The sequence below is a fragment of the Vipera ursinii genome (genome assembly GCF_947247035.1).
Source record: "Vipera ursinii genome assembly, chromosome: 17".
NCBI classification, from domain to species: domain Eukaryota; kingdom Metazoa; phylum Chordata; class Lepidosauria; order Squamata; family Viperidae; genus Vipera; species Vipera ursinii.
This window is the reverse complement of record NC_139530.1, coordinates 1,852,023-1,865,490: the sequence shown is the minus strand read 5'-3', so window position 1 is coordinate 1,865,490 and position 13,468 is coordinate 1,852,023. Positions and strand designations below refer to the sequence as shown.

Below are 13,468 nucleotides of genomic sequence, written 5' to 3'. Positions count from 1 at the left end.
TTGACACTAGGGAAATGTTTAGGTGCCATTGATTTTTTTTTTCCCCTAGAGGGAGAGAGAGAGAGAGAGAGGATAACGCTGTGATACCCATCATTCACTTAGCACAAGGTTTTGTGTTCTTTTTCTCTCTTGGCAAAGCAAAACAATTATGTTTCTGCTGGAGGTTGCTTTTCTCTTTCCTTCCAGTCCGGGTGATGGTGTCTAAGCAGGGATAAGAAATAAACTGAGTTTGCTAAAGAGAATTGGAGTCTCTGGATCATACTGATTATCTTCTTCCAACCTGCGATGTGTTCAAGATTGGTGTTTCACAGTAAGAAATAGCGGTGCTTGTTTTGGCTTCGGCGTCTTGGTTAACGGCAATATTATTGGCAATAATAGTGTAGGAGTGTTGCGCTTAAAAGGTTGGGTTTTTATTTGTTGTGGGGTAAAGATGACATTAGCTGACAACGTCAGAGCAGTTTTCTGGGGCCACAAAGCCTTCTTGGTTTGGCCATTGATAAATGGCCGGGGCATTGGGATTTCTATGGAATGATAATTATGTTTCAAAGGCTGGGCGTGACTTTTAGGTAAGAGAGAGTCAGCCAGGCTTGCAACATTATAAATTAAAAAAGAGAGAGTTAAATGTAATAGTATAAAGGGAAGGGAAAACCCCAAGAGGCGTTGTGTCTTCTTAATAAAAGAAGCAAGGAGGGGAGAAAGGCTGTGTCTTGGTGTCATTTTGACATTAGCAGCACCGTGCCTGTAAAATGCCAGTTGCAGAAGAACCACGGCGAGAGAGGACAATGTCTCTGACACCCCTTCGTCAGCACCTCAAAAGTATCTGGTTGGATATAGTAAAAAAAAAAACAACAACCCAGAACTGCTCGACTAAGTGGACTTTGGCTTGATCTAGCAGGGCTGATCTTGTGATGGTCTCCTGGGAAAGCGAGGAGTAAAGACTGAGCACTTAAGTTCCAAAAGTTTACTTTGAGCGGCCTGTTCTGAGGCTTTTGTTACCGTTTGTTGTGCAGGAGAAGAGACGGCTAAGAGGCTTAGATCACCAAGTGGTATAGGCAGTGGCCCCCAATCTTTTGGGGACCAGAGACCGGTTCCACAGAGAAAGGTTTTTCCACGGAGGGGGCGTGGTTTCATGTGCTGCCTCCACCCCACAGATGGGGCTTCACTTGTTTAGTGGCCCGGGGTGGGTGGGCTGGGAGTTGGGGACCCCTGGTATACGGTACTCAAGAAAGGGATTTACCAAGTTCAAGCTTTGTGAATTGCACAGCAGCAAAGGAGGAGAATTTCCCTGAATAAATTAGTGTTCAGACTAGTTTAAAGAACTTTCAACACAAATTGTTTAATTGGGTTTTTTTAAAAATAATAATAATAATAATGGGTTGGACACAGTTATAAAGGAAATGTCTCTCAGTGATCATTGACATTATTTGATGAAAGAGGGATTAGACGTAGAAAATGGTTCCAGATGCGGGGGATAAACAAAAGATAGCTGTTAGTTTATTTTTAGTTGTGAGTTTTCCAGAAGTACCTTTCCCAGTAAACTGGATCAAATTGTGCTTTATTATGTCTGAATGACACGAACTGTGAGTTGAAATATGAAGGCGCCTAATTTAAGTCCTTTAAGGTGGAGTCTCCCCCCACCCCCGTCTTTTAAATCTTTTGATTTGTTGGCATTTAAATGATTTGTTTTAAAAGAATCGTAACACCCAGTTCTTTTATTACTGTCATGAATCAGCATTTGAAATGTAATAATTGCTTGGTAATAAAATCTGTTCCTTCTCCGTTGGATCTGTGGTACCTGGATCTATTTCTGGCTTGAGGAACTGGTGTTGTGTATCATTTGCAAAGGTCAGAACCAAGGAAGGAAGGATTGTGGAAAAGCACCAATGGATTATTTTTATTCCCTACGATTCTATAACATGAGGTCGAATTCTGCACCTTTGTATTTATTTATTTTTGCCCTTGATTCCTCCTAGTTCTAGCCCTTCAGATTATATAAAGATGTATGCCCACAGACAGGGAAGCAATGGAGCTCGATGGCCAGATAGTATATTTGCCATATTTGTGGTTCTGTGTTTAATTCCCGGCACTGGTGAACTTTGCTGTCTCCCTGTTCCGACACGTGAGCTGAGGTCCACTGTGCCTCGAGTGCCCCAATCCACTTTTGCTGTATCCGGAAAAGAAATTCCATTACTCAATCTTCCCTATCTACAGATAAAGGAAAAGCAGAGTGGACTTGCAGATGGATGTACAGTTAAGGACTTCAAAGACGAGGAAGCCATTGAACCCACTCGGGATAAGAGTTTTGGGCAGGGTGGGAGGAAATTGGATTGGGGTGGAATGGAGGATTGGTCAAAAAAAGGGCACTGCTTAACTGGCTGGCGTCCTGGTTAGCACTGGTGCCCAGTTGTAGAATATAGATGGGAGGTGTTCTTGGAACCGTTTCCTGTGGCTGGGCGTTTGCAAGCCACTGCAGGCCAGCAGTTCTAAGTAAGCTGCTGAACCAGGCAGGGTAAAGCTTTCTCGACCAGCTGGGTGGGGCATGTTCTTTATTACACACACCCATTATGGAAAACACGGCAAGGGATGCTGGAGACCGTGACTGTTTCCTGCAGTGTGGGTTTGGAGGAGAGGCCCGTTAGAAAAACAAACAAATGGCAGGACTTTCCGTACTGCCCTTTCCAAGGAAGTCGTTTTTCCCTGGTTAGGGGTTTTTTTTTTAAAGAAAGATATATTTCTTTGCCAATATTGAAAGTTCTAAAGAGGGCCTCTGTCTCCAGAAGCTGGATGCTAGTGAACTTTGCCTGCTAAGGAGGTGCGGTGGAAATACAGTTTGCTCCCTTTGTAAAAATGCTCGTCCCAAACGGTTCTGGCAGGCAGAGTGGATCCTCAATGGGGCTTTTCTTAGATGAGGAGGAAGAGGCCGTATCTGAAAATGGCAGGGATCTGTGGCTGAAGCGTAGCCTGCTGCCTTCTGCAAACTGAGTAGATGAGGCCTTCAAACTTGGCCCTTTGATGACTTGTGGACTTCAACTCCCAGAGTTCCTCAGCCAGGCACGCTGGCTGAGGAGTTCTGGGAGTTGAAGTCCACAAGTCATAAAAGGGTCGTAGTTCCCTCACCCTGGCTGAGGAATTCTGGGAGTTGAAGTCCACTCAAAGTCTATGCCAGGGGCCTTCCAGCTTGGCCCTTTCATGAATAGTGGACTTCAACTCCCAGAATTCCTCAGCCAGGCACGCTGGCTGAGGAATTCTGTGCGTTGGTCCGCAAGTCATAAAAAGGCCACGTTTAAAGACCCCTGACCTAGCAGCTTTATTTTGAAGTGAATTTTTGCACTGAGCATGAGAAGGTGAATTTACAGCTCAAAACATGTGCCTTTGGGGCGCTGGCCAAGGTGTGTCCTCCCCTCCCCCTGCCCCCCCCAAACTGGCATCATACGCGGTGCATTTTATTTTTTCACAAGTGATTTTTCCTCTTCTGACATGCCCCTCTCTTGCATTTTGACCCGGTGACTGGTGGGTCAGGACAAAGAATCTGGATGCAACCCAAAGCTTGGTTAGCTTGGACAGCTCAGAATCCATTTACAGCTTTTCTTTTTTTTTTTCTTTTCTTTTTTGAGCGAGGCTTTGGCCCTGGGAAATGCGAAGGAATTCCAAGGAGCCGGGTGTAAGGATATGAATTTTTTTAAGAGAAAAAAAAATGAATACTTCAAAATTTCAAATTAAGATGGGAGGGAAGCGCTGTGAAGAGCAGCAGGGGTGCAGTCGGAAGGTTGAGGCTGGGTGGGTTGGACAAGGAGATTGGCAGAAGATTGCGAAGAAGGTGGGAGTGGGGTGGATGCCCTAAGTGTATTTTTATGCCTTCGCAAAACAACAGATGGATTTAACAGACGTTCGGGTGGGGAAGGAGAAGAAACTCTGAAAAGTCAGAAAAGCAGTTTGGGGGGGAGGGAGGGATGCTGACAAGACTGGGGATCCCTGTTCAAGATTTGGGGGTTTTGCGTTGGCATCGGGCTTTGCAAAGCACGGAGTGGGTATTTCTCCTTGAGGTCATTTGGTTTCCCTTTGAGGGCACGCGTGATTGGCAAGGAGGCCTCAAGTACAGAAAGGCAACCAGTCTCAGAGGTTGTGTGTGTGTGTGTGTGTGTGTGTGTGTGTGTTGTTCTACCAGCTTTTGCAACCCTGGTCTGTATTTTCCTTATTTTTTTTATTATTTCTGGATTTTTTTCCCCCCTCTGTCATTCCAGGAGTGTGATTGAAAAGATACATTGGCTGTCTTAATTCTCCCCTCCTCCCCTTTTTCTTCTTTCTTCCATTTCCTCTCTGTCTGCCTCTCTGCTTAATAAAGTCACCTCCCTGTCTTTGTGGGGTTCCTTCTGGCAAGATCTGTCAGAGGAAAAATGATCAAGAGGTTGCCTTCTTTCTGCGTCCATAGTTTTTTGGATCAAGGCTCCTCCAAGAAATAGAATTTACCTTTCATCCCTTCTCCTTAAGTATGGGAAACGGCTCCAACCTGCTGGCTTTGATAAAGTTATCTGGGGTGTGAGTTGGACCTTTTCTGTTTTGTACTGGAAGGGAATCTTTTGTATAATGATGGGTATTATGGTAAAAAGAAGTGCATTTTGCAGAGGTCTTTTTTCTTTTTTAGTTCATTCTTGGGGTGCTTTAGAATTTGGTTTCTTTCTTAAAGGATATGTGTGCACTGCTTCTCCTGTTGGGGAGAATCTGGGATCTGGGGAGCATCTCTCTAAATCTTCCTTTACTACTCACAGTTAATTGGGGGTGGGGGGTGGGGGGTGGGGAGAGGCTCAGGAGGTGTGCCTTCATGACATCTTTCTTTGGGAGGGAACGGAAGCCTGGGAAAACTATTTTTTTTGGTATGGAACTGTCTCTTGCTTTAGGAAATGGAACAAAATCCCTGGGAAATGGGGAGGAGGCTTTAAATCTGAGTGTCCAACTTTGGCAACTTTAAGATTAATGGACTTCAACTCGCAGAATTCCCCTGCCACCCAATTCTGGGAGTTGAAGTGCACAGGTCTCAAAGTTGCCAAAGGCCTGCTCTACATAAAACTCAAGCACAGAAAATAGATATTCGTATCCTGGGAAGACCTCATTAAGATGCAGTACCTAGCTACCTCTGGATGACCTGACAATGCTAAGCAAGTTCATACCTAATTAGGAGTTAGACCAGAGAACACCAGAGAATCCCACAATTAGAAGCTGAACTGGAATGTTGGAAAAACAATGTTGGCAAAGTGTCTCCATTTTGTTGCCAAGCAAACCATATGAATGTGTCTGTCATGTTACCAAGACTTGGCTCAATACTAAAAAAAATAATAATCCTACTTTTGAATTGCAACATATAAACAACAACCATCTCCTCTCCTCCTCGTGATCCATAAGGCCACCAAATCCAAAGGCTCTTGGACAGAGAGGGTTTTTTCCCCCATCATCTGCTCTGGGGATCTTTAAAATGGACAGGCTGAAGGTCGAGCCACTTCCGTGAACAAAGTCAGGGCTCCACTACAAACTTCTGGTCCTCTGACTTGAGTCATCCTGTAGAATCAGCAAAGTCAAGAGCAGGAAATCAAGGTCCCAGGATTGAGGGTCTGATTAAGATTTCTTTTTTTCTTGTGTAGAACCCATTCCTTGAGATTTGGGGGAACAAAAGGACTTGCGTCTTCATTTACTTCGGCTTTCCTAAGAGACGTTAAGTACATCCGCTGGCCATAATAGCTGTCCGGCACTAACTTCTGACTTTGCCGCTTTAAATTCTAAGTTTTGTTTGAAATTCTGGATGAGATCTTTGCCTATCAGATGTTAGGTATTCCTACCAGCAAAGTAGTGCAGACAGTCATTATCCATTGAGTCACCACATTTCCTTGAACTGAGTCCTTGGCTGCTGTTTTACATCTGGCTTTGGCCCATCTACTTGAGAGGCCCATGGGACATCCTAACAAAACCATGTGCCCATTTCAGGACCTCGGAGAGTTCCAGAGAAAGTAGATGTTTTCCTTCATCACAGTATGACTGATCTGGGACTTGGATCCATTCCTCAGGGTGATTATCAGAGTAGTTGTGCTCAATCAGGAAGCACTGCAAGAATCACAGTTTCCCCAATTTTGTGCTACGATATTAATTGGTGCTTGCAGATTAAGAAAATTGGCTGTATACTATGTGATAAGCCAAGCTGAGGGAAGAATGGCAAAATCTTTAGTCTGACTCCATCCATTTTGAGCATCCCCTTCCTGCCTAAGAGTTTCCTGTCTCCAGCATCAGACTACGCTGGAGGTTTTCAAGAAGAGATTGGATTGGACTCGTCTGGAATGGAATAGGGTTTGCTGCCTGAGCAGGAAAACCTCCAAGGAAAACCTCCTTGCAACTCTGTTATTCTATTGTGCTGTTACAATTTGACTCTAATGATTTGTTTATTGAGACACTGTTTTTTGGTTTTGCACAGTACTTTGAGCACAAACCAATGTTTTACTAACTGTAACAACTAGAGCCATACAGCATGCTAAACTAAAGTCAAATTTACATAATATTTTTTTGCTTTAGCACAGTGTCTGAGCCAGGTTTGTTTATACATTGGTTTATACTCTTAGTTGCTGTTTAATGGAAATACATTGTACAAAATGAAATGTTGGGTTTTTCATCTGCATTTTAAAAATAAAGGCAGATGTATCAATAGCTGCCTGGAAGGTTTTCAAGAATAACAAAAACACTAAATTAAATATTAAATTCCATTAATTCCACCACTGTGCAGAGACGAGGCTTGTAAGTAAAACAAATATACTGCGATTATTATTATTATTTCATGACTTAATTATCTGTGGCTTTCAAAAAATGGAGTAGGAGATCGTTTTTCTTTCTAGCCAACCACGTTCTGGATGAGTCTGTGAGCATTACTTAACCTAAGAGAAGAAATATGGCCAATAGTGCAAACTTTCCCATCTGCTAAATATCATCTTGGCATAACCATCATTCCATGGTTTCGGTGGAAGAAACCATCTACTTTGGGTCGGTTTTTCTGGAACGAATAAAAGATGCCTCTTTCTCTGTATAATTTGGCGTCGCAAATAATCATCTCTAGGCTCAGCCAGCAATGGAGGTAAATGCTAACCAATTATTTCCGGCGTGGTTGGTTTGCCTTGATTAAAAGTGCTGAAAGAAGGAATCTCTTCTTGCCGATGCATTTTTATTGGCTTCGTTTCCTTTGCTGTCTCTCGGGAACAGTTGCCTCCCCCTGCCCCCCCGCCAGTTCCTCCCCCCTCCCATATTGTGACGCTAGGGAAAGTGCTGAAAAAAAGATGAATTGGATGCGTTCTCAAAGGGGCAGGGAGGAAAAAAATTGTGAAATTAAATTGACTCCAAAGGACTGCATGGGCAAAGCCGTGACATAGCGTATAGAATAACAGAGTTGGAAGGGACCTCGGAGGTCATCTAGTAAAACCCCGTGTTTGAGCAGGAGAATCTATTCTATATCATTTCAGACAAATGGCCCTCCGGTGTCTTCTTGGAAGTCTCCAGTGATGGGACATCCACACCTTCTGAAGAGTTGGAAGGGATCTTGAGTGGACCTAGACCTGCAAGATCCAGCCCCGCCCCCCCCAACGTCGGCAAGACTGATTGTGTTAATCTTAGATATTTGAAGAATGTTAGGGATAGGAAAGAAAGGGGTACAAGGGGAAAGAAAATCCCCCTTTAAAGGGAATCGACTTTTACACCCCCTTCTTGCTCTTCGTGTTTCTATCTCCTCCTGCTCTTGTTGTCGAAGAAGAAAATTTCACGAACAAAACCAGGCCAAAAGCAATTGCAGGCAGAATGTGCAGAAGAAAATTTTTAATTGGAGGGAGAAAGGACGATTGGGTCTGCGGCTGCAGCCCGCCTGAGACATAATAGCTTTTGCCAAGCTTGACAGGCTGACAATGAGCAGGTCCTGAACGTGGCTTTAATGCCTGATTGTTTTCGACAGCCTCGGGTCTGTAGCGGCTGTCGTCAGGTCGCTTTGGCCCGAGACAAAACTCTGCATTGCCTCCTACGCTGTTGTCTTCACGTCACGCAAAGATGGCTAGTCTGGATTCCTGGCCAGCGTTTAGATGCCATGGCCCCTATGCCTGGTCAGTGCCCCCCCTCCCTTGGCCTCCTAATGCTTTCCTATCTCCATGTGATGCACAGCTGGAGCTCCCCCCCGGCTGAGCACAGCCTGCAGAATTTACTCAGTTTTACAGGAAGTGGATGAAGGACCCATTGGGGGAAAAAAAACCCTTGGTAATCTAGATTCTGTCTTGGTGATTCTTTCAAATTTGAGCCCATATCTTCTGCCTGCCACTCTCATCGCTGTTTTGTTGATGGGATGTGAGGCCTCATCCTTTTCATGCCTGGTGCAAAAGCCATCCTTCCTGGTTATATCCAGCATGTGTATTTGGAGGTGGAGTGCTCCTGACCATGGAGGTTCCATTAGGCTTGGATTAGCACACATGGACATTCTGCTTATTAATAAATATCGCTTCCTCTTATTGCTCTGCTAAACGGAGGGTTTACAACAACCCCAGGCGTTTTGTAATTTTAGCTAGAGAATCAAAGATTCTTGTGCCAAACCTGGCAATCTGTGGCATAAAGTTTGGCACTTGTTCTTACGTTGGGTTATGTTCCAATACTTTATGGAGTTGCTGGTACAGGAAAGGAACAGAATGAATGTCCCATTGAGAGGATCAGGAAGTGTGTTTTGACTGCCCTCTCCCACTTCTCTTTTCTGCCCCAACAATTCCCATTTTATGCCAAAACCCATCTTTGCCACTCTACCAACCCAGTCTTACTGGGGCGCAGTGGTTTTCAATGGTGCCTCTGCTCTGCGAAATGCCCTTCGATAAACTGGTCCTTTGCTTCCCACATTGCCAGAAAGAGCTTTAGCTAATGTAAAATTCTAAAGGTATCGCCTGGCCTTGGGGCAAAACTAGTTAGTTCTCTGCTTGTTATCTGACAGATTTGAATAATAATAACTGCTTTCCTTGGTGTGTTTTTTTTTGAGCTTGTTAATGGCATTACGTGCCTGAACAAGAAACCTGAAGGACAGCATTAAGAGAGCTCAGCCTATCCCAAAATGTCTTTCTCCCAGCTTTTCCATGGATGAGAGGGGGAAAAAGCTGATTGTTAGAGCTTGTGTTGAGTTTGGAAAAGGGAGTCCTTACCAACTGCCAAGCATGTGTTTCATTTCCAAAGAATACACTAATCAAAAGTTCTCTGAGCAGTTAATAGTGAAATACAGTACAGTCTGACTAAAAACATATATAATCAAATGAAATTAAATACAAAATAAAACACCCTATAAGCCAGGCGGGTATGGTGCTCAGTCAGGTGAGCCTTTGTGTGTGTGTGTGTGGGGGGGTGATCTTGGCTGCTTTATTGGTTGCGAACAACCTTTAAGCAGTTGAGGTAAAAAGCAGTTGCATCAGTTGTGGCATATTTGTATAAATGGAGACGGGGAAGCAGATTTGGCCGGAAACTTTAGGAGACTGATGTGGGTCTGGGGAATTCAGAAAAAGGAATTTTCCAGGGCTGCAGGAACATGGTAGCTATTTTTTTCTTAGCAGAGGGTTGAGGCAGATGACCTTTGAGTTTCTTTATAGCCAAATATTTTACGTAGGAGGTTGGGAAGAGAGGCTGGGTCAGAAGTCAAAGATTTGTGTTGACCAGAGCAGGAGAGTTTTCAGGATGTTGTCTATGGTCCCTTTATAGCAGACATGTCAAACACAAGGCACAGGGGGCCGGATCCGGCCCATGAAGTGGTTTCATGTGGCCCACGAAGCCATCCTGGAAACAGTGAGGGAACGGCCCCCACTGCCTTGGCCCTGGCCCAGAGACCCTCCTTCTGCCAGAGACCCTCAGATCTCTCCCACTCCTGCCCAGGCCCCCATAGGCACCCTTGATGCGAACGAGGTAGAGCTGGCCATGCCCACCCAGTAGGCTATATGTTTAAAACCAGTAGGTTTTTAAATACCCTGTAAACTGCCCTGAGTCCTTCGGGAAAGGGCGGTATATAAATCTAATAAAATAAAATAAAATAAATAAATAAATATATGCACTCTAGCCACGCCCACCCAGTAGGCCATGCCCACCCTGGCCACACCTACCCAGCCCCCTGAGGGCAACCTCAACGCTGACGCGGCCCTCCATGAAATGGAGTTTGACACCCCTGCTTTATAGGAAGGCTGACATTTCCGATTTCACCATGTTGAGACCAAACCTCCCTGGGTGGTGCCCAGGCAGGAGTGTGATGCCTGAAATTGTGAAAAGCTGCTAAGGGCCAGAGTTGCCTGCTTGATCAAGTTCAGCCTCTTATCACTAAATGTCAGCTTCGTTCCGCCTGGCTGCCTGGCAGGAATTCCTTTTTTGCCCTAAGCGAGTGGTGTTTTCTGTACAGGCCTGTGCAGATTTGCCACTTGCCCCAGACAAGGGGAATAAAGTGGAAAGAGAGGTTAGGTGCCGTCTCTCTTCTGCCCGCTTCCTTCCCACGCTGTCTTCAAGCTAATGACGCTTCCTTTCCTTTCCACAAGGGCTTAAGAGAGGCTTCCAAAAGAGGGTGAGACGATGCAAGGCTTCTTTTTGCTCGTTCAGGGCATTACGTTGCTCCTGTGTCAGAAAGAAAAAGGGGGAGAGCCTGTTCTCCAAAGCGCCTGAATGTAGGTCAAGAAGTAGCGGGTGGAAAACTATTAAAGAGAGAAACCCAACCTAGAACTAAGGAGAAATGGCTTGCCTTCGGAAGCTGTGGGTGCTCCGTCACTGGAGGTTTTTAAGAAAAGTCTGAAATGGTACAGGGTCTCTTGCCTGATCAGGGGGTTGGACTATTGAAGACCTCCAAGGTCCCTCCCGACTCTGCTATTCTGTGTGTTTGTGAAGCAGTAAAATAAATGCAGCCCAGATGTCACCACTGACCCTGACACTCTTAACATTTGGACAGACAACTTGGGTCCAAAAACAGGCCCTGTTTATTGTGTGACGCATTTGTACTTCAAATCCGTACATGTCTCCCTGTGGCTTTGTTGACTTGTTTTTTGCGATTAGACAATCTGCTTCTCCCGCAAGCTCTTGCAATCTGTGCAAAGCGTAGTAGACGACTTCCCGGGTGAAAAAATAATTTTCTCCTCTATCCATGGATATTTTTTTTGTTTTTTTTTTTAAAAAATATGGTCTGTTGCTGTATCCCAACTTGGGGTTTGGGGTGTTTTTGCTGGGGGGGGGAGCCTGCTGCTTCACTGTCACGACCGTAGGAATTGAATTGGTCATTCTGAATTGCTGCTGGGGGTTCCTCAGCCACATCGCTTGGATGGACGATACGGATTGCAGAAGGGAAGGTCAGAATTCGTGCATGCATTCGTGTTTTAGAGAAGGACTGATTGAAAACTGGCAAAATAAAAGCGTGGAGGTGGCTAGGGAATAAAAGTTCAGAAAAGGTAACAGGAGAAGCAAAACCTGGAAAAAGATTCAGAGATAAAAAAAATAAACATGAGGAACGTAGTTTCACTGGATAGTCAGAAAATATATTTCAAATAGTCTAATTCTTGCTTTCTGGATTATATTTAATCCTATATGCCTTTAACATTCCTCTATGTTGGCTCTGCGGTGAAAATGAAAGATAATTTGGAGATACTTGGAAAAGGAAAGTTCGGATTGTATCCTGATGAGCCTTAAACCTCTCTGAAGTGAGGATCTCAGTGTAAGTGGGAATAATGAGCAACTGCCCTGTTGTGTGCTTGGGATGAAGTTCCTCTCCGAATCCATGGAACAGCTGAGTGTTTTATTGCTGAGCAAAGGCCCTTTTAAAAGCTGCTTTTATAGCTGGTTAAAAGTGCGGTTACTTAAAATGGGGTTGCGGGTTTGAGGTCGAAACAGCTTCATCTGCTTGCTCCACCCTTAAGGCCTTGTGGGTGGTGCGTGTAAGTGCACATCCCTATCCCAAGATTCCTTTGCTCACATAGAGGAATTGTGCACACACGTGTGTGCTTTTCTGTGGTGTCAGATGCACAAGTCGGGCATCTCCCTGTAGATATATGCTTCCCACTGAGCAGTCATGCACTGATGCTTAACCTTTCTCAAGGCATGTGGTTTATTTCTTGATTATTTCCCCCCCCCCCCACATTCCCTTCTAGCATTTTTTTGGCTGAGCTCCCTCCCATGTGATCCTTGGGAAGGGGCATTTCTCCTTTTTCCTCCTGGAATCTGAGCCTTGGCTTGCTTGCTTGATCTTGGTGTACATGCTCATTTTGAGAATCTTGCAGTCGAACGATGCCGATGTTCAGATGCCGGCTATTCATTTGTGGGCTCCTGTTTCGCCTTTTACCTATGCTCTGTTAAGTTTATCATCCAATGGAAAGCCTTGATTTTACTTTCTTTTCTCCCAGGGTGGTAAAGGAAGAGATCTCGGATGACAACGCAAAGCTCCCATGTTTCAACGGACGTGTCGTGTCCTGGGTACGTGGGGTCACTTCTGCCAGATCATTTATACGAGCAAAAGATGCAGTTGGGGGGAGGGGGGGTGTCTCTACAAAATGGGACCCATCACTTGCCAGGTCTTGGGTCCATCTGATGTATCTCTAGAAGACAAAACCCATGAGACACCGGTGCACACAAGAGGATGCAAGGACAGGTGACCATTAGCCACAACTCTGGGGTGCAAGCATCTCACCAGATGCTGAGTTCCTTTTGCTCTGATTACAAATTCTTCCGTTCGTGTTCTGTGGCAAACGCCCACCTAGCCTCACTGCAGGGTCTGTCCGCCGCCCGTTCTGAATTCCTCGCTAATTGCCTTCAATGGTTTGCGATTTTGATCCCCGCTTTTGAAAGCCTCCTCCATTTTTCGGCTCATGAATCCATGCGCAGCCACCCTGCTGAGGTTGACTTTGTTTGCCAAAAAGCCCCTTGTCTGTCTGGGGCGGCGTGCCGGCTGACACAGGTTGCGCACAGTGGGTTGGCCATTGTAGGCAATTTTCTGTTTCATCGGCTGCAATAACGGAATGTCATTTCCCCCCCCCCCTCTTGGGAAAACCCTAGCCTAGCTGATTCGCCGCTTTGGCTTTGGCACTAGTTCCTGATTGGCCAAGGATGATGTCATGCTTTCCCCCCCCCCAACAACCGCATCCCGCCATCCAGGGTGGTACTCCCGCCCCCCGCAAGACTCCGTGGTATGATTCCCCTTTTCATGAGCATGGTTCTTTCCCGGGTCTGCTACTGATTCGGATAAATGGATAAAATCTGTTCAGCCTTAGATTGTTCCGAAAAACAGCAAGGCAGAGGGATGGGTGCAAAACAGTTCGCAAGCAATCCATCATGGAGTAACAGTGGCTTTCTCTGAATGGAAGGGAACACATACTTCAGCATGGTGGCCTGTTCTATAGAGAATTGTCCCTTAGAGCTGATCTTGTCTTCTACAGCCCCAAACCTCGGTCTCCGATGTTTAAATCTAAATCTAGCTTAT

The 13,468-nt window shown here is 45.2% G+C and overlaps 1 protein-coding gene across 2 annotated transcripts in view; it reads left to right on the top strand.

The window, feature by feature from the left end:
• Nucleotides 1-13,468, top strand: part of DVL1 (dishevelled segment polarity protein 1) — a 36,332-nt gene that overhangs the window by 1,919 nt on the left and 20,945 nt on the right. For both annotated transcript variants that reach the window (XM_083375871.1, XM_083375870.1), the window contains exon 2: nucleotides 12,396-12,465. In XM_083375871.1, coding sequence (XP_083231997.1) covers nucleotides 12,396-12,465 — 70 coding nt within the window. The remainder of the gene's footprint in view (nucleotides 1-12,395; nucleotides 12,466-13,468) is intronic.